The sequence below is a fragment of the Harmonia axyridis genome, chromosome 1 (assembly GCF_914767665.1).
Source record: "Harmonia axyridis chromosome 1, icHarAxyr1.1, whole genome shotgun sequence".
NCBI classification, from domain to species: domain Eukaryota; kingdom Metazoa; phylum Arthropoda; class Insecta; order Coleoptera; family Coccinellidae; genus Harmonia; species Harmonia axyridis.
The window spans coordinates 874,130-900,470 of NC_059501.1; the positions used below are offsets into that span (position 1 = coordinate 874,130).

General features: G+C 35.3%; 6 protein-coding genes across 9 annotated transcripts; 3 read left to right on the forward strand and 3 right to left on the reverse strand.

Moving 5' to 3' along the window:
• Nucleotides 1–38: 38 nt before the first annotated feature.
• LOC123672402 (TELO2-interacting protein 1 homolog) lies at nt 39–10,015 on the forward strand. The gene is made up of 14 exons (XM_045606526.1): nt 39–327; nt 383–528; nt 585–759; nt 814–1,003; nt 1,065–1,378; nt 1,443–1,633; nt 2,066–2,233; nt 2,857–3,066; nt 3,121–3,381; nt 4,585–5,130; nt 5,194–5,503; nt 5,559–5,787; nt 5,845–5,977; nt 9,981–10,015. Exons 1-14 carry the CDS (start codon nt 122–124, stop codon nt 9,998–10,000), a joined length of 3,099 nt encoding a protein of 1,032 aa, XP_045462482.1. The 5' UTR covers nt 39–121; the 3' UTR covers nt 10,001–10,015.
• LOC123672482 (zinc finger protein 16) lies at nt 6,137–15,613 on the reverse strand. Of its 3 annotated transcripts, XM_045606694.1 has the most exons (8): nt 15,432–15,613; nt 14,954–15,259; nt 13,875–14,862; nt 12,566–13,004; nt 11,725–12,047; nt 10,306–10,629; nt 8,096–8,559; nt 6,137–7,051 (listed from the first exon to the last, which is right to left on the reverse strand). In XM_045606694.1, the coding sequence occupies exons 2-8, from the start codon at nt 15,197–15,199 to the stop codon at nt 7,013–7,015; spliced, it is 2,823 nt and encodes a 940-aa protein (XP_045462650.1). In that variant the 5' UTR covers nt 15,200–15,259; nt 15,432–15,613; the 3' UTR covers nt 6,137–7,012. The 3 variants fall into 3 exon arrangements, with proteins under 3 accessions (XP_045462650.1, XP_045462728.1, XP_045462579.1); XM_045606772.1 differs by having other exon boundaries at nt 6,137–8,559; nt 14,954–15,234; XM_045606623.1 differs by having other exon boundaries at nt 6,137–8,559.
• Nucleotides 15,614–15,827: 214 nt separating this feature from the next.
• Nucleotides 15,828–17,255, forward strand: LOC123672655 (ER membrane protein complex subunit 2-like). Its single transcript, XM_045606891.1, has 5 exons — nt 15,828–15,988; nt 16,075–16,188; nt 16,246–16,540; nt 16,601–16,853; nt 16,907–17,255. Exons 1-5 carry the CDS (start codon nt 15,973–15,975, stop codon nt 17,063–17,065), a joined length of 837 nt encoding a protein of 278 aa, XP_045462847.1. The 5' UTR covers nt 15,828–15,972; the 3' UTR covers nt 17,066–17,255.
• Nucleotides 17,256–19,286: 2,031 nt separating this feature from the next.
• Nucleotides 19,287–21,776, forward strand: LOC123671516 (zinc finger CCCH-type with G patch domain-containing protein). Of its 2 annotated transcripts, none has more exons than XM_045605401.1 (6): nt 19,287–19,485; nt 19,548–19,721; nt 19,876–20,136; nt 20,188–20,640; nt 20,960–21,080; nt 21,134–21,776. In XM_045605401.1, exons 1-6 carry the CDS (start codon nt 19,459–19,461, stop codon nt 21,634–21,636), a joined length of 1,539 nt encoding a protein of 512 aa, XP_045461357.1. In that variant the 5' UTR covers nt 19,287–19,458; the 3' UTR covers nt 21,637–21,776. The 2 variants fall into 2 exon arrangements, with proteins under 2 accessions (XP_045461357.1, XP_045461356.1); XM_045605400.1 differs by having other exon boundaries at nt 19,288–19,485; nt 19,795–20,136.
• On the reverse strand, nt 21,627–24,084 carry LOC123671517 (homeobox protein extradenticle-like). The gene has a single exon (XM_045605402.1). It carries the CDS (start codon nt 23,863–23,865, stop codon nt 22,822–22,824), a length of 1,044 nt encoding a protein of 347 aa, XP_045461358.1. The 5' UTR covers nt 23,866–24,084; the 3' UTR covers nt 21,627–22,821.
• A 407-nt stretch (nt 24,085–24,491) lies between these two features.
• On the reverse strand, nt 24,492–25,738 carry LOC123671518 (UPF0692 protein CG33108). The gene is made up of 2 exons (XM_045605403.1): nt 24,974–25,738; nt 24,492–24,905 (listed from the first exon to the last, which is right to left on the reverse strand). The coding sequence occupies exons 1-2, from the start codon at nt 25,342–25,344 to the stop codon at nt 24,614–24,616; spliced, it is 663 nt and encodes a 220-aa protein (XP_045461359.1). The 5' UTR covers nt 25,345–25,738; the 3' UTR covers nt 24,492–24,613.
• Nucleotides 25,739–26,341: the final 603 nt, after the last annotated feature.

A 26,341-nucleotide genomic window follows, 5' to 3' on the forward strand; every position in this document is an offset into this window, starting at 1 on the left:
TCCATTTGAGGTTTATGCTTTCTATGTTTACAAAATTCGATGGTCGAACCTGTTTTGCTAATTTTCAAATCTGACAACAAATATTGAAATTAAAAATATGAAAAAAATATTCTGAAACAAAATGTTTTCTATGGATGATTGTATTCAAGAAATATTGTTAGTGAAAAAACTTAGCTTCGAAATTATTTCAAAACAAAATCTAGAAAATATAGACCAAATTTATTCTATTCTCATTAGTGATGAAACAAAAACAGCCGAAATTGTTAAAAATACAAAACTTGAATTACTTGGGGTATTTGTTATGATAGCGCGAAATAACAATGAGAAGTAATCAATACATCAACATTTTTCATTAAAGTATCTAATTTGGAATTTATTTCAGACCAAAAGAAGATAGAAAAATACACATGTTGGAAATAGTGTCCCTCACACTTAGTCATATCAAACTGAATCATAATGAATCACTATTCTTTTTAAATTTGTTTGGAACTTTCATTCAAGAGGTTTATGAAATAGAAAATTGCGCATGTAAGACTATGCACATCAGTCTAGGAATATTAATTGAAATTACCATTGTTTTCTAGTGAAACATACCAGTGAAGAACATATGTGGCAGGTTTTGTGTTGTATTCGATTACTATTCGATTCAATTACTGATGAACTTTGTCTCTTCTTATATACGAAAGAAAATTCAATGAGAATGTGCAAAGTTATATACATTGTTGGCAAAGTTCTCAAGTCCAGAAGTCGTAATTTGAAGTAAATTATGATAAGAATTAATGTAAACATTTTTATTAATGTCCGACTTTACAGATTAGAAGCAATCAAATGTCTCATGTCAGTGTTTAGGGTTTCTCCAATCTTAGATCTGGAAGATCTTTTTTGTGATATCATAGTTGCCGAAACAATAGCAGATTGTTTTTCTTATTTTTTGCCGGGTATTGCTTTGTCTTTAGGAAGTATTATTTTAGAGGGTGAACGAGTTGGTCAAATTATATTGCAGGTATTTTCTTTAAAATATTTCCTTTGCGTCTATGATAATCAATGAATTATTATTTTATTAGTTAACTACAGAGGCCATAGGCAAAATAATGACAATATTACTGAAAAATTATAAAAACAGAAGTGATTCTTTGGAGGATGCCAAAGCAATGGTTTTAAGTAGACTCAAGTCCTCATCAGAAATAAAAAAAGAGCCTTCAAAAAACAAAAAAGAAGATTTTCTTAATATGAAGAGGACACAAGAATGGTTTAAAACATCTGACCAACATTTAGCACCGTTATTTACAAAATTCAAATATTTAACACAGCATTATTCTGATGAAGTCAGATTGAACTTGGCTAAAATGTGCTGCTCTTTGATCGAGCATTGTTATGAGTATGTACAATTAGAATCAACTAACATGCCTCATTGACCTCTGATAATAGTAAAAATCTCGTAGGAATATACCACAATCTTCATATCAACTCATTGAAATGCTAATCTTGATGTTAGATGATGAAAATGAGGAGGTTTCATTCCTTTGCATGGATATGTTTGACGTGCCAATTTTAGAACAACAAATAACAAATATATTATCGGATAGGTTCTATGAAAATTTCTCCAAAATACCTTCAGTTTTCAACGGACTAGGTAGGAAGAAAACCCTTTGGCATTTAACCTAACCTAACCACAACTTTTTGCGCGCTTGTTTCAGCCGAAATGTCTAAAACTATCGGGTTTGACTCCCTGAGGGAGAATTCGGGAATAAAATCGATTCTGTCCGCCATGTATATCGAAGGAAATGTGCTAGAGAATTGAAATTTTCAGTGCTCAAATATCAATATTATTTTCTCAATAATGAAAAAAATACTCATCCGATTGAGCTGAAATTCAGAAATCAGTTGCAGAATAGTTAAATAAATTGAATTCAACTCATTGCGTTGTCTTTTTACATTTTATTATAACGGTTTTTTAATGTTGCGGAATTTCGTGAAAAATTACAAGTTTGAACAAGTGCACAAAAGCTCCTTACTTCACTTCAGTGGTTTTCTCATTTTTTCATAATTTTTTCATCTGTTGCAGATGCGAAAGAACAAATCAATATTCTGAAACTCACATCGGCTTCCATTAAATTAGTTGGAAATAAAATCAAATGCTACAGTTCCTTCAAGGAATTTCAACGTACACTTCTCTATCTTTGCGAAGTTGAAATCGATACATCTTCATTTGCCGAAGTGATTTCCCATGAAGGTAAGTACAGATGGCACCTCTATTGCCATACCACTTTTTTCTCGTTAGTACCAAGTGTCAAAAAATGTGTGCCAAATTTCAGAGCGTAGAGTTGAGTCTGTATCAAGATATTGAAGGTTAAGGGACGCTCTGTTGTTGTTTGAAAATTGGATAAAAACGAGTTTCATGTATTGATTAAACACTGTTTTTTGAAAACACATATTCGTTCTTCTAGTATTAACTTTCAAAATCTCATTTAAATAAATGAATTCATTTCTAAATTAATAGGTTTTTCCGAAAACCCTTTAATTTATGAAGAATTGAAATATAATATAACAGTTAGTTTTAAGCATATGAAACTTCGAATAAACTTGTTTTCATTTATTCTATGCAATCTGAAAATTCAATAAAAAAAAGCAGGGTGTTCCATAAGAAAAACATATTTCTGGTCGTTCACACTTTATTGGTCCACCCTGTGAACTTCCAAACAATTTGAGAATGTAGCTCTAATGGTGCCAAATGATACTGTATCAAAAAAAATTTCGGAAATATCAGAGCTTCAACGTAATAGTGTCGCGTCAATGGTACAACACCCTGTATTATTGACTAATTCATCGTAGCTTTCATTGAAATCCTTTTTATAGATCTGGACGGAGATCAGCCAATTTCTGCGAGTTTATGGAAAAATTTCAAATTCATGAAGGAAGAAAATGTGAGAAAGCAGTTTTGTGAATTGTGCAAAATCATATACCAAGCAGATCTTTATCCTGTCTTATCGGATTACCTCATCAATATCGTCGCTTTTGGTGATGAAAAAGTGGAAGCTTTCTACTTGTTGAATCAACTTTTAGAAGGTATATTCGTAAAGATTCTACGACTTACGATTTCTTTTAACGGAATATTTACAGGTATAAACATGGCAAATTCTGAATCGGAGGAGGGTCTATTGGATCTCATCAAACCTACTTTCCAAATATACATAGACAACTGGGATATACCGTTAACAATTGATGAAGACGAGTGTACTTCTTTAAAGACCTTGAGGATGAACATTTTGACAGCGGGGTTATTGTGCGAAGGTGTAGGTTTGATGGCATGTCACGCTAAAGGAGAACAGCAATTCAGGCCCTTTCTCTTCAACTCCCTGTACAAAGTTTTGATTAGAGCAGGTGAGAGATTCAATGAGACAAAAATTTTATACATTATTTACAGGGTTCGCCACTGCTATTTCGACCACCACTTACCGCTACAGCCATCTATTGCAAAACGGCGGAAGCAAAGTTGTTCATCTAATAACGGGTGTTTTTTTTCGAGGTATATAACTTTAAGTTGGCATTACTGTTCAAGATGGCGACCGATTTAACAGCTGTCAAGTGATTTATTCTCAGTTTGGTTTGGCAATTCATCATGAATAGACTCATGCCTGAACAACGCTTGCAAATAGTGCAATTTCATTTCGAAAATAATGGTTCTGTGCGGAATACGTATCGCGCACTACGTCCATTTTATTTTGTTTAGCGATGAAGCGCACTTCCGGTTGAATGGCTACGTCTACAAACAAAACTGCCGCATTTGGAGTGAAGCTTATCCTCAAGTGTATGTCAAAACACCGTTACATCCAGAAAAACTGACTGTTTGGTGCGCTTTATGGGCTGGTGGAATCATTGGTCCGTACTTCTTCAAAAACGATGATGGCCAGAACGTTACAGTCAATGGTGATCGGTATAGAGCCATGATTACTAACTTTTTCATTCCTGAATTGAACAACCATGATGTCCAGGAGCTGTGGTTCCAACAAGATGGCGCAACATGTCACACAGCTCGTGCCACAATCGATTCATTGAAAGACACGTTTGGTGACCGCCTAATTTCACGTTTTGGACATGTGAATTGGCCTCCAAGGTCTTGTGATTCAACACCGCTAGACTACTTTCTGTGGGGTTATGTAGAGTCATTGGTCTATGCGGATAAGCCACAAACCCTTGACCATTTGGAAGACAACATTCGCCGTGTTATTGCCGATATACGGCCACAAATGTTGGAAAAAGTAATCGAAAATTGGACGACCAGATTGGACTACATCCGAGCCAGCCGTGGCTGTCATATGCCAGAATTCATATTTAAAATGTAATGCCACAAGATTATCTTGCGGATAAATAAAATTCATGTCAATCGAATAATCCATCGTTGTTTTATTGCAATTTACAGTTCTATAGCTCTAAAAAAAACACCCTTTATTATGACCACTAACTGTGAACTCGAAAAACTCCATAGTAAAACTTACACATAACACAACCCGGTCTCTTAACCCGTAAAAACTTTAAGCTTCCCAATAAAGTTCGAACACACATTAAAGAGATGACATTTTCCAGCATCCACCCACTACCAGATACAGGCGGCCGCCACGACCGCCTTAAGAAAAATGGCCTCCGGCCTAGGCTACCACAACGTCACAGAACTGTTGAACGACAACATGGATTTCTTCCTCTTCAACATCGAAAGAGGGCTGAAGAAGACCGACTACAAAGGGGAGGTGTTCGAGGTTATGGAAATGGTCATGAAGTACGGAGATGTATCCATCTTGCGGCACTTCTCCGATTTCGTCTACGACGTTCTGGTCCAGTCTTTCGACAGGTTCAAGCAGAACAGGATAGACTCGTACCTGAGGGTGTTCAGGATCTTCCTGAGGAGCCTGCTTAGGTGGTTCGAGGTCGAGGTGCCTGCAAGGGTGTTCCTAACGAAGGAGGAGCTTAGGGAGGAGGAGTTACGGAATTTCAAGGTGGGGGGTTTAGAGGACGACCCAGAGAAGATGAATGATTTTTCTGATGAGGTTATGGGTAAGTCTGCCGAAGAGATGTATAGGGAAGATATGGAGAGGAAGGAAGGAGGTTTGGAAGATGACTACTTGGAGCCTAAAGGTAAGTATTCGTTTTAATGATAATGGAGCTATCAGGCGAGGATTTAACTTCAATTTATGTCAGCTGAAGCCTACGAAAAGCCGAAACTTCCTTTGCACGTCAAAATAACTGTGGAGATACTCAAAAGGAGCCTGAACTTCCTGCCTTCCAAAGACACAGACAGAAAGCTCTTGGTGCTCGAACTACTGAGGAATGGCGTTGAAATCATCAGGGATTTCGAAGACGAACTTCTGCCCATCGTTCACCTGATCTGGTCACCCCTGGTCGATAGGTTCAAAGAGGTGGATTCTCCTGTGATATTGAACAATAGCTTTCAGTTGTTGGTGGTTTTGGGGAGGCTTTCGAAGGATTTTATAAGGAACAGAACGGCTAAGTACGAAGTGATTCAAAAGTTTTTTTCTTCTCATGACCACTTTTGTATATTTCAGGGATGTGTTACCGAGTATTCTTTCCATATTATCAACCTTCTCTGAAAAAAGTTACTTGAAAGACAGAGGATCCTCCTACAGGTACACTCTGGACTACAAGTTGCAGTTACTCATTTTGGAAAATTTGGTTTATCTCGTCACCGACATCCAACTGTTGGAAAAAGATATCGAAAGCGCAATGGAAGTCGTGCTTTTGTATCTGAGCGACAAACAACCGATGCCACTTCAAGTGAGTGCAAACGTTGGCAACTTTTCCTCAAAATCGACGATCATTTACATGTTTTAGGTCGAGGCTGTGAAATTCCTGAATCTGATAACCCGATACGATCCCATTTTCGAGGGCAAAATAAATAAGTGGTCCCTCAAGACAGAAAAACAATATGAGAAAAACTTAAATTTAATTTTGAACAAAGAAATGTGTGAGTAAAAACGTATTATTTAAGTCTACACTGAGTTACACTTTCTACTTTGTTTATTCTATTTTTTCAACTTTTTACCTCATTTTTTGGAAGTTCTCTGCGTTCTAGGATACTTGCAAGTTTTTTTGAAAGGATAGTGAAATAAAATAAAAGGCAAGCTACAATTTCTTGTCTAATTATAATAAATAAAATTATAAATTCAAATAAAATTGTGAATATATACAATGAGAATTATTTACAAACAATAAAATCATTCATTCCGATTTCAACACAATACTCTTCTCATCTCTAAAATACTTGTGATATAAAAAGATAAGCTAACGTCGTCTAAATAATATTTACATAGTAAATGAGAACGAAACTTTGCTTAGATATATTTTATATATACAAATTATATTAAATAAAATTGACCGAAGAAAAAACTGGTCGAATTGTATAAAGAAGATAAATGAAATATTTTTGGGTAAATTATTTTCCTAAACCAAACTTTTACATCTATATCTAAGGTAAATTTCCATAATTACTCAATTAGTTACTGTAGAATTTCAAATGCAATACTCCAAAGGTTCGAAACACCAACCAAAAAAAATTAAACACGCTAGAATCAAATAGCACTGTCAGCGAATAATCAAAAGTAATAAAATAGAAACGAAATATGAAACCATGGCCTCCAAAAATTACATATCAAAAGTAAAGTCGAGAATTTAAAAAAAGAAACCGAATCGGATAAAAAATATACACACCAGCTAAATTAAGGGAAATCTCAACGAAGTTTCATCTTGTCTATTTCAGAAAATTCTCGTCTGTCAACGATTCACAGAGTGTTCAGAATAAAACTTACTTACTTTTCACTTTTTTTTGTTCACTTCAAGAAGTTATGTTCCCGAAGAATCAAGCTAAAAAAATAAAAAAAAAATATTGCTAAAATCGATCGAAGGGTTGGACAGAAAATGAACTTCTACAAACTCCCTTAAGATTCTAAACCGTTCCCCTATTTCTGTTAGTGTTGGTTACGTTGTAAAACTTAAAAATTCCCTAAGCCTCCGTGGTCACGGGAGATCTTGGATGATGTATCTGCACGTGCTTGTTGTGGTTGGACTTGGTGGTGGGAGTTACACTTTCTACTTCGTTTATTCTATTTTCTCAACTTTTTACCTCATTTTTCGAAGTTCTCTGCGTTCTAGGACACTTGCAAGTTTTTTTGAAAGGATAGTAAAATAAAATAAAAGGCAAGCTACAATTTCTTGTCTAATTATAATAAATAAAATTATAAATTCAAATAAAATTGTGAATATATACAATGAGAATTATTTACAAACAATAAAATCATTCATTCCGATTTCAACACAATACTCTTCTCATCTCTAAAATACTTGTGATATAAAAGATAAGCTAACGTCGTCTAAATAATATTTACATAGTAAATGAGAACGAAACTTTGCTTAGATATATTTTATATATACAAATTATATTAAATAAAATTGACCGAAGAAAAAACTGGTCGAATTGTATAAAGAAGATAAATAAAATATTTTTGGGTAAATTATTTTCCTAAACCAAACTTTTACATCTATATCTAAGGTAAATTTCCATAATTACTCAAATAGTTACTGTAGAATTTCAAATGCAATACTCCAAAGGTTCGAAACACCAACCAAAAAAAAATTAAATACGCTAGAATCGAATAGCACTGTCAGCGAATAATCAAAGTAATAAAATAAAAACGAAATATGAAACCCCATGGCCTCCAAAAATTACATATCAAAAGTAAAGTCGAGAATTTAAAAAAGAAACCGAATCGGATAAAAAATATACACACTAGCAAAATTAAGGGAAATCTCAACGAAGTTTCATTTTCTCTTTTTCGGCAAATTCTCGTCTGTCAACGATTCACAGAGCGTTCTGAATAAAAGCTTACTTTTCACTTTTTTTGTTCACCTCACGAAGTTACGTTCCCGAAGAATCAAGCTAAAATTAAAAAAAAAATTGCTAAAATCGACTACTACAAACTCCGTTGAGATTTTATACCGTTCCCCTAATTTTGTTAGCGTTGGTTACGTTGTAAAACTTAAAATTTCCCTAAGCCTCTGTGGTCACAGGAGATCTTGGATGATGTATCTGCACGTGCTTGTTGTGGTTGGACTTGGTGGTGGAGGTCTTACCGCAGATATGACAAGTGTAGGGCCTCACCCCGCTGTGCACCCTCATGTGGTCCTTCAGATAGTACGATCTGTGGAACAGCTTACCGCACACCGTGCAACTGAAGGTCTTCACGTTCTCGTGCTCCTTGACGTGCCGTTGACAGTTGTACTTGCGTATGAAACGCGCCCCGCAATAGTTGCACGTGTAGGGCTTGATGCTCTTGTGGGAGTTCATGTGAGACACGTAGTCGGACTCTCTGACGAAGGCCCCGTTGCACTGGTCGCATTTGAAAGGCTTGGATACCCTGGAGGCGTGGGTCCACTTGTGCAGCTTGAGGTTCCACCTGGTGCTGAAGTCCTTGTTGCAGATGAGACAGGAGAACGGTTTGGCACCCGTGTGGGTTCTCATGTGCACGTCCAACGAGGATTTTATGAACACACCTGAAAACGCAAGAGATTAAAACCAACAACAACAAGTTCTTTATTGATAAGAATCAATAGGCCATCGACCGAGGTCCTTCAGCCATAATTAAAACCAATTTTGTACAGGGTGGGCAAATTTCGATGTTTAAGCACTACAACTTTTAAACCAGAGGAGATAGACAAAATCTGACACCCTATTCTCGGTCTCTTTTTTTGAGAAACTCACAAGAGTAGTATTCATTTTTGGCCACCTTCTTTTGTTTTCGAGTTATAAGCGAAAATTGGAAAAATGGCGATATCGAAAAACATTTATATCTCTGCTAATACCGATGATAGAGCTCTGAAATCAAATCATTATACAGGCACTTTTTAACGTAGAATCCAGTGGCGTACTCGTCTTTTCAAAAGGGTTTTTAATTACGAAGCTATGACCCGAAGTTATGTTTTTTTAAATGGGAACACTAGATTTCTGTGCCATTTTTTGAAAGCTTAATTTTTCCTGATTTCAAAAATATATAACATCGTATGGTTTGTATGGAATTAAATAACAGAAAATGGTCAAAACCTTTTTTTACCTAAGAGTCAATATTTCTATGGTTTCAACTATTGATGAGGACAGAAAAATTGAGCTTTCTACAACAAGAGCAGTATTCTTCCGTCAATCTGATCATTTCTATGCTTTTCACTAATTTCTACAAAATTGGAATCTAGATATATTTCATAAAAATAGTTTCGAAAATATAAATGAACTCAGAGCAAATTTCCTAGGTTGCTTGAACACAGTTTAAAATATTCATCTATTAAATTCGGTGCAAAACATCGAGAAGATGTGTCGACGTACATTGTGCACATTACAACTCTTTCAATTGAAACATTCGATCTTGTGGATCTTTTCGTTATTTTCAAATCAATTTTTTTATGAAAAATTTATAAAATATATCTAGATTCGAATTATGAAGAAATTAGTGAAGATCATAGAAATAATCAGATTGACGGAAGGACACTGCTCTTGTTAGAGAAACCTCAATTTTTCTGTGCTCATCAAAAGTTGAAACCATAGAAATAATGGGATAGATAAAAAAAGGTTTTTGACCATTTTCTATTATTTATATTGATACAAACCATACGATGTTATATATTTTCGATAACAGGAAAAAATTTTTTATAATAATGTTTATTTTCGAGAATCCAACATGTACATCTCAAATACACACAATCAGAACGAAAATACAGTCAAAAATAGAAAAACAGAAGCATTTTTAAATTTTACATTTAAATAGAAGCATTTAGGAAATCCTGCATTGTGTAAGGCTCAAGGTTCATTAGCAATTTGTGTATCTCCCTTTTGAATACATATTGGCTGGTGATTTGTCTGAAATGCAATGGAAGTTTATTGAAGAGTTTCATGCAAACATATTTGGCACCTTTTTCTGTTATAGTTAATCTGTGGGCTGGATAGATATAATAGCTGTTTCTAATAGGTTCATTACGATAAACCCAAGCGCGGAAAATCATGGGGATATCCCGGCCATGCTTCCACGTCAACGACCAAACCGAATATTCACGGTTCCAAAGTCATGCTCAGTATTTGGTGGGACCAGCTCGACGTAGTGTATGTATGTGTATGTATCCATACCCTAACTGAATTCTTCTTGAATTTTTCTCAGTATTCACAAATGAGCACTGATTATGATAAACCAAGTCTACAATTTCTAAACGTCTTTCCAAGATAGATATAACCACTAAACACAAATTATCCCTTACCTTTACAAACGGGACACTGAACATTCTCATTGCTCCTCTGTTCGGAAGGAAGAAATCTTTCGTTATGAGCCTTCCTCATGTGTCTAGTCAGGCTGGACATGTGCACAAACTTCTCGTTGCACTTGGTACAGGCCTTCGGCTTCGTGTCGTGCGTTTCTTTGTGCCACGCCAGCTTCTTTCTCGAGTGAAAATACTCCCCGCAGTGGCAAACGTAGTCCTTGAACTTCCGTTTGTGTTTCAAATGGTGCCTGTTACGGTGCTGGATCAAATTGGAATGTCTCCGAAAAGACTCGTTGCAAAGGTTGCACTTGATCGGGGCGTGGCCTGAATTCGAAACATATTCGGTTATTTACTGGGGATTTTTCGATAATAAAGGGTGTTTTTTTTAAGAGCTATAGAACTTTAAATTGCAATAAAACAACGATGAATTATTCGATTGACATGGATTTTATTTATCCGCAAGATAATCTTGTGGCATTACATTTTAAATATGATTTCTGGCATATGACCGCCACAGCTGGCTCGGATGTAGTCCAATCTGGACGTCCAATTTTCGATGACTTTTTCCAACATTTGTGGCCGTATATCGGCAATAACACGGCGAATGTTGTCTTCCAAACGGTCAAGTGTTTGTGGCTTATCCGCATAGACCAATGACTTTACATAGCCCCACAGAAAGTAGTCTAGCGGTGTTAAATCACAAAATCTTGGAGGCCAATTCACAGGTCCAAAACGTGAAATTAGGCGGTCACCAAACGTGTCTTTCAATAAATCGATTGTGGCACGAGCTGTGTGACGTGTTGCGCCGTCTTGTTAGAACCACAGCTCCTGGACATCATGGTTGTTCAATTCAGGAATGAAAAAGTTAGTAATCATGGCTATACCGATCACCATCGACTGTAACGTTCTGGCAATCATCGTTTTTAAAGAAGTACGGACCAATGATTCCACCATCCCATAAAGCGCACCAAACAGTCAGTTTTTCTGGATGTAACGGTGTTTCGACATACACTTGAGGATTAGCTTCACTCCAAATGCGACAGTTCTGTTTGTTGACGTAGCCATTCAACCAGAAGTGCGCTTCATCGCTAAACAAAATAAAATGGACGTAGTGCGCGATACGTATTCCGCACAGAACCATTATTTTCGAAATAAAATTGCACTATTTGCAAGCCTTGTTCAGGCGTGAGTCTATTCATGATGAATTGTCAAACCAAACTGAGAATAAATCACTTGACAGCTGTTAAATCGGCCGCCATCTTGAACAGTAATGCCAACTTAAAGTTATATACCTCGAAAAAAAACACCCGTTACATATGGCAATACAATAGGCAGAACGATAACTAACAGATCAAAAACAAAGCTAATGGTTTAAGCCGGCCTGGCAAAAAAAAAACGAAAGCAAAAGACGTTTCTAACCTGTATGCACATTCCTGTGCTCTTCCAACTTCTGCTTAGTCAAAAAGGCCTTCTCGCAAACCTCACACTTGTACGGCTTGATCCCCAGATGGCGTTTCATGTGCAGCTGGATGTTCTGCCTCCTGTAGAACAGCTTCCCGCACATCTTGCACTCCAGAGGATGCACCTTCAGGTGCTCCGTAAACTTGTACTCGTTGGGGAACACCTCGTCACAAGTGGAGCATTTCAGACGGCCCTTGTCGGGGATCTTGTGCGCCTTGGCGCGGTGTTCCTTCAGTGCCTTCTGATCCAGCAGGACGGTGTTACACAAGTCGCAAACTGTCCTGAAATTGCAAGTCGAAATAACCGAACAAGGGAACTACGAGCTAAAATTGAGTGGGAAGGTGAAAGTCCCTATCGAACGAGAGAACTACTGAATTGATGGGAAATGAATGAACTAACGGACCGACTGAGCGAGTGAACTACTACCTAAAATAAATACAGAACCTGAAAGAACCAACCAAATGAATGAACTTGCAAGTGATGAGAAACTGAAGGAAGTAATAGGCTATTTGACATCGTTGGTTGGTTTATGAGGTACTGATGAGCTCTGAAAAGAGCGAACTCAGTCTATTAGTCATTCTTCATTAAAGCATTATTCTTTACTATTTTTGATTTTTTTAAACTGTCAAATAGCCTATTGAGCAAAGGAACTACGAGCAGAAATGAACAAAGAAACTGGAAAGAACTAAAGAACTACAAACTAAAACCAAAGGAGAAGCCGAAAAAAGTAACGAATCAAATGAACTACTATGCTAGGATCAAGATCGTAGTTCCGCTGCTCAGCATCACCCAAACCTACCTAGCGTCTCCATCGTCTGTCTTGACCTCTTCCATTTCCGGCTTGCATTCCGAGCTCTCCATCTTTATTTTGTTGGTGAATACTGTGTCTAACTTTGGTTCGGCCTCGCTCTTCGGTTTGATGGTGAGTTTCTTCACTTTCTTCTTGCCTATGAGGGAGCCTATCGCGTTGGTGCTCGTCTGCTGCTGTTGCTGGAGTTGTTGTTGTTGTTGCTGCGGTTTGTCTTCCTGTTGGGGATGTTTCTCCTGGATGTGTTTCTTTCGTTCCTGGAGACATGAGAAGGCCTCGTCGCAACTGGAACACTTGAAGTTCAGACTAGGAGGGGTGTAACCGATGACGGAAGGAACATCGTTGTCTTCTTCCATGGCTGGGGGACAGTCTATGTCGGAATCTTCCCAGGCATCTCTGCCCAGGGGGTCGTAGGAAGCGCTAGAACTGACTGCGGGAAATTTATTTATCATTTATCTATCGGTTGGAACCACTATTTTTTTTATATGGTTTTTATAGTCTCAGTCTCTATTTCTGAATTATTTTTAGTGAGAGGTGATTAAAAAATGTGAGCGTGGGTGTTTGGAGTCAATTCTGTTTTACATACAAAAATGGGGCCTAAGATTTATCCTGATCTCCCAAATGTATGCCAAAATAGGCGAGAAAAGCTCTTTTCACAAGTCAAAAATCTTTTGTTGGAATCTATCAAAGTGTATTCGTCACATGCATAAGAAAAAACATCAGCATGATTTACATTTACACAGTTATTCCTTGTGGATGTCATTGTTTTAGTTCAGAAATTTGCTACAATGCTAATTCTTGCATGAGCAGTATTTTTTATAAACATAAGACAACATCCTTATATACAATTTTTTATGTGGACGAAGGACAAAGGCCAACAAGTTGAGGATCGGGACGTATCGACATTTGTTGTCTTCTTCAACACTTCGCGCTACAGCAGCAGTATTTTCTTCAATAAGCACATTTCTTTCTCTTGTTGATGTGTTTGAAAATCTAGAAGATTGGAATTAGTGCAAAAATGATCAATATCTGCACAAATTGCTTCACTAGGCCGATTATGTTGGCCGCAAAATGGACAAAGTGCTGTATGTACTCCGCGAACAGATTTATTTTTTCAAAGTAAATTTCCACAATTCGAAATCGTTGTTCTGGCGCTAAACAATTTATGATGAAATGCCAAACTTTACTGATCAGAAATGTCAATACAGTTTGTCATTCTCAACTGTCAAACCATTGACACAACCATCGAAACTTCTAATGCCGCTCAAAAGCACCCTATACTAAATTGAGTACGACTCACCTTCATTATAATGCAACCTATTCCAGTTGATATCGCTGGCGCCCCCCAAACTCTCCTGTCCCGACAACTCTCCTCTCGGGGGCATCCTCTCGTCAGCCTGTATATTCACCTGAGTGCTCCCCCTTGACATGCTCTCCTCGATAATGTCCAAACCCACACAACCATTATTTTCCAACCCGTTCTCTCCGATTGTCATCAGCACGTTCCCTTCGCTGATATTCTCGAAATTGTCCACCTGAGAGATAACCGTACTGTTGGCGAACTCCCCTATTATAACGGGCACCCCATCTACTTCAAAATCAATGTCTTCGCCCGCCTGCAATATGTTGGCACTGGTGTAAATGGGACCCTGCTGCTCGTAAGCCGTGTCCATGACAACATTGGTCTCGTAACCGATCTCGGTCTCGTTGTCGTAGTAGTAGCAATCTTTCTTGGTGAAATCGTCTGCAGGTTGGGGGGCTGAGGCAGTTTGGCAAGCTTTGTTCAAGTCCTGCGAACCACCCTCCCAGGTTTCTTCAGGAATTTCGTCGGTTTGGTCGAACTTCGACTCTGCAAAACTGTTGTTGTCTTCTTGCATTTTCGAATCGACCCCGGAGTCTTTACTCGAACATGGCTCCTCCTCCATCTCGTCGTCCTTAATAGAAACCTCAGAGCTGTTGTCCAGCTGTACGTTGTCTACGATCTCTACGCTTTGGCCAGCTTCTTCTTCGCCTTCTCTGACTATTTCAGGGGAATGGATCACTGAAGTGGAGGCATCTGTGGATGGCGCCCCGTTCAGGTCGAAGGGAGAGATTCGCATTTGGGGGAGGCAGGATCCGCTGGACATTATAACTTGCTGTTGTTGGTAGACATAGGGCATCGTTTGGGGGTTTAGAACTGCTGGTATAATGTACTGTTGGGGGGCTAACGGATTTATAGTGTTTGTTTGTGATGTGCTCATACTCTGTTGGTAGATGAAGACGTGGTTGCCTTGGAAAGGCGGTTGGACCTGGAATAAATCATAATAATAAACGTAAAATAGACGAAACTTACTATTCTGTAAGCCATTATAATCAAAATTCAAATATCAGTAACAATACCTGAGAAGATCCCTGAACATTTCCCCCTGTCCATGGAGCATTTGTTACGGGATTAAAAGACTGATCTTGAGTTGTTTGGCACAATTCTTGGCCGGTATTATTGTCTCCAGGTTGTGGCTCGACTTCAGTCAATTTTACCAGAGCCTCAATGACTTTTTGCTTAGGATGGGTGCTCAGATGAGATTTCAAAGTAATGCCAGGTCTCAAATAGAGGGTACAAACAGGGCAGACAGGGCTAGATTCCATGATGATAGTGTTTGGTTCTCTTCTCTGAACTAACCCTAAAACATCAGTTATTGATCTGAGCTGTAATAAAACAATAAATCAGATATGGTGTTCCAAAAATCAGTATTATTCAGATAAATGACCGTTCTAATGATTTATACTCTCAGAATATTGTTCATACTCTTCTATTAGTGGCCTAGACATAATTTTATGCCATTCTTAATGATATGGAGATAATCAAATATGTACTCACTCGATTTGGAGGTCGATAATGGGTCTTGGGGAAACTTCACATATTTTAAAATATTATAAAAACTTAAGAGATCATGTTTGATGGCTAAAATTACCAGTTTTCATTAAAAATTTATCCGATTTCTGATAAATCAGGAGGTCATGAAAATTTCGTTTGACGTAAGGAGTTTTTGTTTATTTTTGACATTGGTAAGAATATAGGTTAGATGCCTTTTCTTATGATATTTCTTACAGAATTTGTTCAAATCAGAGTGAAAATTGAAGAAACAGTTATAATTTAAGTATTATACGTTTTGGATATCTTAAATTCATACTTTTATTTAATCAGTCAACTATTTTCTGCTTGCGCACAGAGTACCATTGGTAGTTCTTTTGTACTATAGCATAGTATTTTATGATATTCATTTCATTTTTGACAATTAATGATTGGCATTTACCAGAGATAACAATTATTTCTGGCTTTTATTATTAAAGTGGGTTAATTATTTTCATCCTCTTCAAGTATAATACTGAAAGAACGGACTGAACGAAGTAAAGGAACTATGAGCGACTTATCAAGTATATATAATGTTTTAGTTGAAATAATAATAATTATTGCTTGCTCTATTATATTGATTGCATCTAATCTTGCTGAATAATTGCAGAAGATATTGAGACTCTCAGATTATGGCGTGAAAACAACGAGAGAAAAAGTAGCGAAGTAATAGACAAATGGAATGAAGTTATAGAGAAGAACATTGATAAATTGGGGAAAGAAAGTATGGGTATAATTTCCACTAATTCTCTAAAAAACAACTGATTTAATTTCATTGTAGCCCATATTATACTTGAACAAGTATGTTTAGCGGCATTAGACTACTTCGATGTAGCCGTAGCACAGAAATGTATTGGAAGATTATATAAGGAATTTCCTGATAGTTTACGGGTAAAAAAACTAGAAGCTATGTGCTATGAAGCCAACGAAAACTATGATAAGGCTTTAAAAATACTGAATGATATCATCAAGGCTGACCCTACAAACAGTGCCGCCCGTAAACGAAAAGTTGCGGTTTTCAAAGCACAAAACAAGATACCTGAAGCGATAAAAGAGCTTGTTGATTATTTGAAAATGTAAGTTATTTTATTGGGAAAAAGTTTTCTCTGCAGATTGTCTCTATAACTTTCTTCTAGATATATGGTAGATGCTGAAGCTTGGCAAGAATTAGGTGAGTTGTATCTGAATGAAAACGATTACAACAAAGCCGCATTCTGTATCGAGGAACTCATTTTGCATAATCCACACAACCATCTTCTGCACCAAAGATTGGCCGATATAAGATATACACAGGGTGGTTTTGAAAATTTGGAATTAGCTAGAGCCTACTATTGTCAAGCTGTCAAATTAAACCCTAAAAATTTGAGGGCTCTGCTCGGCCTGCAAATGGTTGGTATAGTGGATATTCTATACACATTTAATTCAATTAAATTTCATTGTAGGTGGTCTCCAACTTGGCTTACGCCCCCAGAAGTACTCCACAAAAAAAGAAAGAAAACAATCAGTTGTCGCAGTGGGCTATGGAGGAAATTAGGAAAATCTACAAAGATGAAGGGACTGTTGATTTTGTGGAAGAAAGATTGGCCGCTCTCCAATTATGAAATCGAAGAAGATAAATATTTATTTGTTGTTTGACGTTTTTCCGGAGAGTATTTGCATTTATGAGGGTGTTAGTGTTGCAACAATGATGGATGTCCTTTTATGTTATACACCAAATAAAATGTTTTATGTTGTTTCAGTTTTGAATGATTAAGTGTATAAATAGGTGAAAAGAGAATTTTCAAAACTGTGTTTCTTTTTTTTTTATTTATCCTTACCACCTTAGAAATAAAGGCTAAATCAAGAATTATAGATGTCACGATATGGTTTAATTAAAAAAGAATTCAACAGATCCCTTGAAATTGATTTTGAAGAAGAATTAGCTTTGATTAGATTGAAATTAATTATACAGTGGATACGCCATTCTTAATTTAACACACCTAGAGTTCATAATATTATATCTACTTAATGGTTTTACTAAAAGTCTGAATGAATTGATTTGAAAAAATTATATATTAATCACATTTGAAAATTCATGAAAATCTACTACTAGTTTTGCCACAAGTTTTAAAATAGGAGAAAAAAGAATTCATAAAAATTTTTATTTCCTTGGTCTTTTTATCATTACCAAGCTGAATCGGAAATTTCTAGATAACACGATATGATCCAAATATTATACTGAAAAGAGTAGAAATGCAACAGATTTGTTGAATTTAGTTGGAATGAACATATAAACTCCTTTTTGAATAAAAAATTCACTTTTATGGTGCATGCGCTTAATATTCACCACTGATTTGTTCAAATAATCAATTATTTGCTTTGCAATAATATTTTATTGGTCATTTGAATGTCATATTTTACATTTGCACAGTTTATTACTGTGAATAAAGAATCTTTAAAATGATTCCAAAAAAAAGTCATGAACTGAAAAAAATCATCGAACTAATAATACATACTCATTTTACAAGCCTCATATTTATGCCACCAGAGGGCAGACCATACTCCCTATAAATTTTCCCACAAAATTCGGAATAACTCAATTTTGGTGACTCCTAGAGAGGAACTGATTGCAAAAACGGATTCAGCAGGAAAAATTCTTCGAAATATCAAATTTTAGAGTCGATCTGAACCAAAAACTTTTTTTGGCGAAAAAATATCCAAGGTTATAGTCTTGGTTTTTCCGAAAAAATCGACCGATCGAATTAAAACATTTTATGATAGTTTTGGAGGGTTTCGGGGTCGTAGAATCCGAATTAGGCATCCATTCTTACCAGAAAAATTTTTCTACACCATAAAAGCACAGTTTTCATACAACTGTTGGGGGCATCTTTTTTCCCATTCACAAGTTTCAGATTTATGCCACCAAAGGGCAGACCAAACCCACTTTAAATTCTCTTACAAAACTCGAAATAACTCAATTTTTGGGTATTCTAAGGAGGAACTGATTGCGAATAGGAATTCAGCATACAAAATTCTTCATAACATCAAATTTTGAAGTCGATCTGAATAAAAAATTCATTTTTGCGAAAAAATATTCGAAAAATTGGCTGGAAGACTGCGGTCGATAGCCATTTGATTAACATGATCAATAAATTTAGTTTCTCTCTCTCGCTATTCGAAAAATTTTCCTATTCAATTCAAACATTTCATTATAGTTCCAGAGAGATCTCTCCTCTTTATATTAAATTTTGAAGCAGATCCGATCATAAACTCTCTTAGTGGAATTTTTCAAATTACATTTTCTTCTAGAACTCACTGGTGTCATCTAGGAAGAGTAGCTCGAACCCGTTATTGGTGAGTGGTAAAGTATCACAGGAATCTATACGTATTTGGCCGCGGGAATAATTAGTTTAGTAAAATGGGGGTAGATGGCTTAGGTATAGCCAAATTGCTCACTGATTCAAATTTTTGATTTTTTTAGGAAAAACTGACATAATTCGATTGTTACTAGTTCTGTATTAGGCCAGAAAAATATTTTCTGCGTTATTTGAGGGGTTTTCAGATCGTAGATTGCGAAGTAGGTATCGATTCTTAGCAGAGAAGTGTTTCTACCTAATTAAATCATAATTTTCTTGTGAAATTGGGAATATTTCAGTTTTGAACTATGTTAAAAAAACTGATTGCGGGTTAGTGTTCAGCATCTATCTATCTATATTCTAAGAGTAGAAGCCACGTGAGGGCCAGTCCATGTTATTATAGGTCTATGGATTGCATAGAACTATTCAAAATCATCGAACTAATAATTAATTCTATGAAAAAAATCAATATATATTTATATTTTGTATGCCAATTTATGACATATGTCAAAGAGAGGTAATCAAATCTGTTATTCTTCACTCAAAAAAATCGTGTTTTTTCATGTATTATTATTTATGCAATCTACTAAGGAGTAACATTCATCGACGTTCTTCACAAATCCAAATTCACTTCTGAAATATAACTAGAAAAAGCTGTCATGAGTTTTAATGAATACGTAAAACAGGTATTAACAACACTTTTCGTAAAATCGTAAATAATAATAATAAACAATCAATACATTTTCAGTTAGAACAAGTGAATTTAGCAATTCAAAGCTGCTCGGACGAAGACAGAGATGAACTTTTATCCCTCAAAAATTCTTTGGAAGAATTACTTTCATTGGCTGGTGAAAATGACTTCGATCCCACAGAATCAAAAGGACAAGATGAAAAAATTGACGATGAATACGCGCTTTTCATGGTAACTCCTTTGTTCGATTTGAATTTTGGTCTTCCAATTTTTATATTTTAAAGCTAAAATTGAATATTTGAAGGCAGAAATTAATAGTGTTTCACAACCCGATTCCAATGCACCCAAAAGTGAAGAAGATGAAGCTGATTTGTCTGGTTTTAAGGAAATGGAAGGAAAAATGTGTAAAGCCCCCCATACCAATTTTAAAGCTAAAATTGAACATTTCAAGGCAGAAATTAATAGTGTTTCACAACCCGATTCCAATGCACCCAAAAGTGAAGAAGATGAAGCTGATTTGTCTGGTTTTAAGGAAATGGAAGGAAAAATGTGTAAAGCCCCCCATACCAATAAATGGGGCAGCAAAGGATATCATAATGCTATGATATGTTCAGTCATTCCTCCAAATGGTGAAAATAATACTCAAGTAATGTATTAAACATAATGTTTTAACTTAAATCGAATTATCCATTTTCAGGTTAGAGTACTGTTTGTGAATCCAACTCATGAAGAAATGTTACCATGTCCTTATTACTTTGAAACTGACTGTAAATTTTCGGAAGAAAAATGTAAATTTTCTCATGGTGAGATAGTACCCCTGTCTGACATACAAGAATTTACTGAGCCTGACTTTGCATCACTACAAACAGGTAGTGCAGTATTAGCACTTCAAAAAAATAAACTTTGGGGTAGGGCTAAAATCACAAGGATTCTTGAAGATTCTTGCGTGGTGAAATTTGAAACGGTCAAAATAGAAATGGAATTGCCGTTCAAAGAAATTTTACCTATGACAGATGATAACCACGATTCTGAAGGAAGTGATGAGGAACCCAGCATTGAGGGGGTAGAGATAGATCAGGATGTTGTGAATATGAGTTTGGTGAACACTCCTACCGATGGCCCACTTGGCGATTGGGAAAAATTCACAAAAGTGAGTATGCAGCATAGTCTTGAAGTTGGTTAAAAATTAAGCCATATATTTCTCTCAAACAAATAAAAATTTTGCTCAGGTAAAAAGATATAGAGAGTTAGTTTTTCCTTTATAGTTTTCTACAACTAAGAGCCATATTCTTCAATTACCATTTTTTTTCTATTCATGATTTTTTCCAAGTTAAAGCCCTGCCGATTAATGAAACTGTATGAAATTAGCAAAAATAAAGCAGTAAGAGGTTATTAAATGTCACGATTAGAATACCCAATCATTTGAAGAATCATTTAGGGTTTTTTATACTACAAAGCAATATTTTTAGGGAATAGGTTCAAAGCTCATGCAAAAAATGGGATATGTTGTTGGTACAGGCCTTGGAAAAAGGTCAAATGGAAGGATTGAACCAGTAACTGCAGTTGTGTTACCCCCTAGAAAATCATTAGGTACTCTATACATTTTATATTTTCTGTAAATACAAACGGGTGAAATTTTTCAGATTACTGTATGGGTCTAAGGGAAAAACACGGAGGTGACAAGAACTTTTTCAGTATAGAAAAAAAATTGGAAAAAAAGAAGCGAAGACAAGAAAAACGAAACGAAAAAAAACGAAAAAGGGCGCTAAAAAAGGCACTTAAAAAGGAGCAGAAGAGAGAAGATGTATTCAAATTCTTGAACGAAACCCTTACCAATGAGTGCAGCAGCTCTTCCACTGTGTACAACAAAACAGAACACAGACGTGAAATTAAAGGTTCATCATGTAGAAATTTGAATGTGGAAAGTTTTAAAACAGAAGAAAACATAAAAAAGACAGAAAAAGATATAAATTTGATTAAAGAATCTTTGTCAAGACACACAGACACCAATTCTTTGATGCATAAAAATCTAAAACAGAGGCTGAATTCTACTTTGAGCCAGTTGTCGGATTTGCAAAATCAAGCCCAAAATATCAAAAACGAACAGGACAACAGGAAGGACAAGAAAAAACTGACTGTGTTTTGAACCGTTTACAGTTTTATTACATTCGTATACATAGTGATCAAAGAAATTCATTTATCCATACCAACAATATCGAAGAATTTCTTACACCTAATTACTTTCCTTAAATTATTTTAAAAAATAAATAAATTATTTCAATTGTTTTCAGTAGTTTGTCTTGTAGTACTTTTTCTGTCTGCTATTGCACAAATTGATCACTGAAACAAGTCTTGATAGACAGTTGATTATATTACAAAGCTAAAGAAAAACAAGCAGCATAATTTTTGAGCCGGTTATGGCCCTAAATAATTTTTGGAAGTTTTGATTGCAACAAATTCAAAACATTTCCTACAAGATCCTGCAATGAAAACAAAACCACTTAACTAATCTTAATTACCACAAAAGTCTTGAATTAAACACAAGAGTCTTCCACATTAATACTGTCCAATTTGCAAAAATAATAAAGTCAGCTTATAAATAAGAAAAATCTTATAAAAATGCTGTGTAAAAATAATAAATAAAGTATCAAGCGATAGGCTATTTGACAGTCTAAAATTTGTCCTTTTTAGTAAAATCTTTTTTTCATAACGACATACATTAATTTGACGAAGTTACAAGATATGCAAGAAAAAAGTCTAAAAACTTATGATGGCGTCAATTTGAAGTAAACACATGTGCCACTTGCACTTTTATTACTTTGTTTCAAGTGTTTTGCCATGAATTTTAATATTAAAATATGATACCTATTTTGAGAATTTGAACAGATTCATTTTAGTAGTAGACTGAATAATTATCGAAACCTACACCAACATTAAATTCTAACCCCAAACTTCATATTGAAATAATTTTCTCATAGGAAAACAGTTGAAACAATAATGAAAAAATACACTTTCTTATAACACTAGATTGTTTATATATCCAAGTCATATCACTGCAGCCATGTTGGGTTGAATCAACCTTTTTTGAGAAATATTTATGTGTACAAAAAACACTAAATAATTCGAGAGGATTTGAAAAATTTATCAAATAGCCTATAAACTTGTTAAAAATTCCAATTTAAACATCAGATAAGTTGAATACAAAATAATTTCCTGACATCAATTCTCATTCTTTGAATTCATATGTTTAAACTAACAAAAAGCTACCTTAAAGTACTAATATTACTAGTACAAAAGACTCCACAAAGCCTTAAATCAATACTGGAGATTTCTAAGGTGAATTCATGGGATCATATCGGGAATCATATGCTGGGCTTTGATCGTATGAGCTTCCCATGGAATAACCAACACCATCAGCACCCGGAGACATCATAGAAGTAGGGGTACCATCACCAAATGGTGAAACTCCTGCTGCTTTCTTAGCTGCATATAAGTTAGCTTCTTCTTGTGCCTTACTTATGTTTTTCTTGTATCTAATTCTTTTATTGCCAAACCAATTAGAAACCTGACTTATGGTGATGTTACACCTTCGTGCCAACTCTTCTTTAGCTTCTTCACTGGGATATGGATTTGAAAGGTGGGAGTAGAAGTATTCGTTCAGTATTTCAGATGCTTGCTTACTGAAATTTCTTCGTTTTCTCCTAGCATCTAAGAATCTAGATCTTAGAATCATTACAGCTTCACATGTAGATTGTTTTAATTGGACCTGGATAGAACTGAATTTCTTATGGATTATTTGAACCATTCTTTCTATCTCCTTGGGTGTTACTGGTCTAGTGCGGGATTGTTCCCTTAAAAGATTCATAACATGATTTGTAAATTCAGTGCATGCCTGGTTATATTTTTCTAACTCTTGCTGATATATTTGTCGAATTTGAGCCAATTTAGCTCTGTAATCTGAATGTTCTATTGCACTGTCAGACTGAATACTTTGAGCGCCTGTTATTGCTTGGCTCGAGTTCTTTTCAGGACCTGAGACACCTTCTGCTATCAACATGTTATCCAATCTCATCAACTGCGGATCTGGAGGATCATCATCCTGTACATTTCTTAAAGACAATACGGTTTTTTCCTTTATTTCGCAGAGGACTGAAAAAAGAGCAGGTTTCATTCGATGACTGTTCAATGTATGCTTTCTTGCTTGGGCTTCGTCTAAGTTTTGGTCAGTGATACTCATAATCTGCTGCAAAATGTCGAGAATATCATGTTGTTTAACACCATCATTCTCGTTAGATCCATCGTTGTGATTATTCAAGCCATAGGGATGAGATCCAATGAGTCCTCCATGTGTCAACATTCTTGTTTGTTCGTCCATTATAATTTGTAGTGGGTATATAAAAGAGGGCTTCTGAAGAACACTAGTACATTAAGACGACACTGTACGTGATAATCTGAACTAAATTGATATTTACTAATTGTTCACTAAATAATCAATAAAATTAACTGTGTAGTAAACTGCTAATGGGCATCAAGAAGCCCTGATGCCCAATAAATAATGAAACGTCAAAGACGTCCACAGATAACAGAGTAGAACAGAGAAGACGTCAAACAAGTTATTAACCACAGAACACTAAATATCAAACCACAGAATCTTGTTGCCAACATTCCTACTCAAAAAAGAAAACAAATTATAAAAAAACGAAAATCTCTTGCGAGTTTATTTTATGAAAATGTTATAAAACTTCCTAATTATTTGGTAATTAGCTTCAAATTAACGAAGATAATACTTGTTGAATTAATTAATAATAATAATATTTACAGTCCCTTTCATTTGATGTTTTACAGTTGGTGACTATGATAGTTCTTTTTGTGATATTCTTTATTAATATTCTGTTTTTAAAAACCGCGTAATTCAAAAAACGTAACAATATACGTACCAATTAAAAAAAAACTTGTTAATTATCTGATCTGAAAAAGAATATCTCAAAGAAAAACATAATATGCAAATATACACCATCTTTATTATATATCATTTATTTTTTGCTTCTCTACCTCTCGCACAAAAATTCAAATACATTTATTTCTTCAGAATATTTGATGATATTGACTGATTGCTTTATTGATCATATTTTATTTAAGAAAACTGAAGTGTTCCTCAACCCACAACTTCCATTCAAACCTCCTTCTGGTATCCTGTACTCAAGATTGGAATTTTTTCTATCTGGAGCAAATTCATTCAACTGCATATTACTGATGGAAAGATCCTCAAGTGCCCATATGGCTATATTTTTTGCTTTTCCATGGCGTGCTATCACATAAAAGTCATTATTGGTTTCAATAGCTCCGCAGATAACAGCCCAATGGGCTTTGTGTCCATTATACAAGCCCGGACTATTATTTTTATCTGTATCATAACTAAGATTCAATGAAGGAAAAATTTCTCTCACAGAAAAAGTGTAACGATAACTTTTTGAAAAGGATACGGTACTAGAATAAGACCTCCAGTAAGAAGGTGTTCTTTCGTTTTGATACTATTTAACTCTCCATAGTAGACGTGAGTATCATATTTGTTCTTCAAGAAAAAGATAGTCAATTTTTCCATATAACTGCTGCTGAATATCTCTCCATTATATGTATATTTTTGTTCTTTAGCATACTCGTAAATGCTTTCAACGAATTCCTTATTCGGATTTTCACAAGCTATAGCTAAGGCAACTAGGCCACATTGGGGACCTTCTTGGATATATCCTTTCAATGATTTATAGGAGAATCTTCTTGGATTCGCAATTTCTGTCATGTTGAATAGAGTGCATACTTTATATAATTCCTCATGATTACTAGCCCAGTCGAACATATTATCATCTTTCGAATTGAGGAAATCTTTCGGAACCAAATTGGGGAAACAGTATTTATAAAAAACTTCAACATTTTGACAGAAATAACCTCAATTCCAGATTTGAACATAGCAATACCGAAAATACATTTGAGAGAAATAAGGTTGAATAAAATCTTGGACAAGAAATCGTAAATTAATGGATAATTTTAGAGTGAATACATCGGCTCAAATTTCGAAAATATTTGCAATTGGCATGAATATTGGTGACCGATGGTGACATCTATCTATTCGACAATAATGGAAAAGTATGTCAGTATTTCAAGAAGTGCACGCTAGATGGCAGTCTTATCGTTTTCCATTTATGAAATAATTAGCAACCATAATTACGTCAAATTTGCACCGAAAATGCAGCAGGGATCCCTGCTGTATTCGATAAAAAAATCCTTGCACTTACCTTAATATATGTTTTATATTATTTATAGTACCTATATAGATATATAATATAATCTCTATTACTTATAGTTACATTGTAGTGGGCATTTTTATTTATCCTGGGTTTGGAAGAGGAATTCTCAAAATTTGAATGAGAAATGATAACATACAATTATCAATTTTGGAATTTTATTATATGGAAGAATTACTGATATTGGTGGAAAGCGGTAAAGAAAATTTCAAAGACCACAACAATGTTACAATCTGTATAGAACCGCACGAGGAAATTTCAAAATAATATAGTATTTACACTTTCTTATTACGCGACCAAATGTGTTGCCGAAACTGATTATTCGGAAGATCTACCAATTTTGAAAAAGATACTGAAATGCGTTATCCAAATAATATATAATATAAAATTACTCCTAATGTGAATGATATTCTTTCAAAAATGAAATCCTAGTCAAAAGATTGATAAAAGAATTAATCATTTCTTGTAACAAATTTATAAGTTGCTGAACTTTAGAAAATGCGATTTGAATTCAAATTTGTAATTTATCGATATTTCGGACGAATTTCGAAG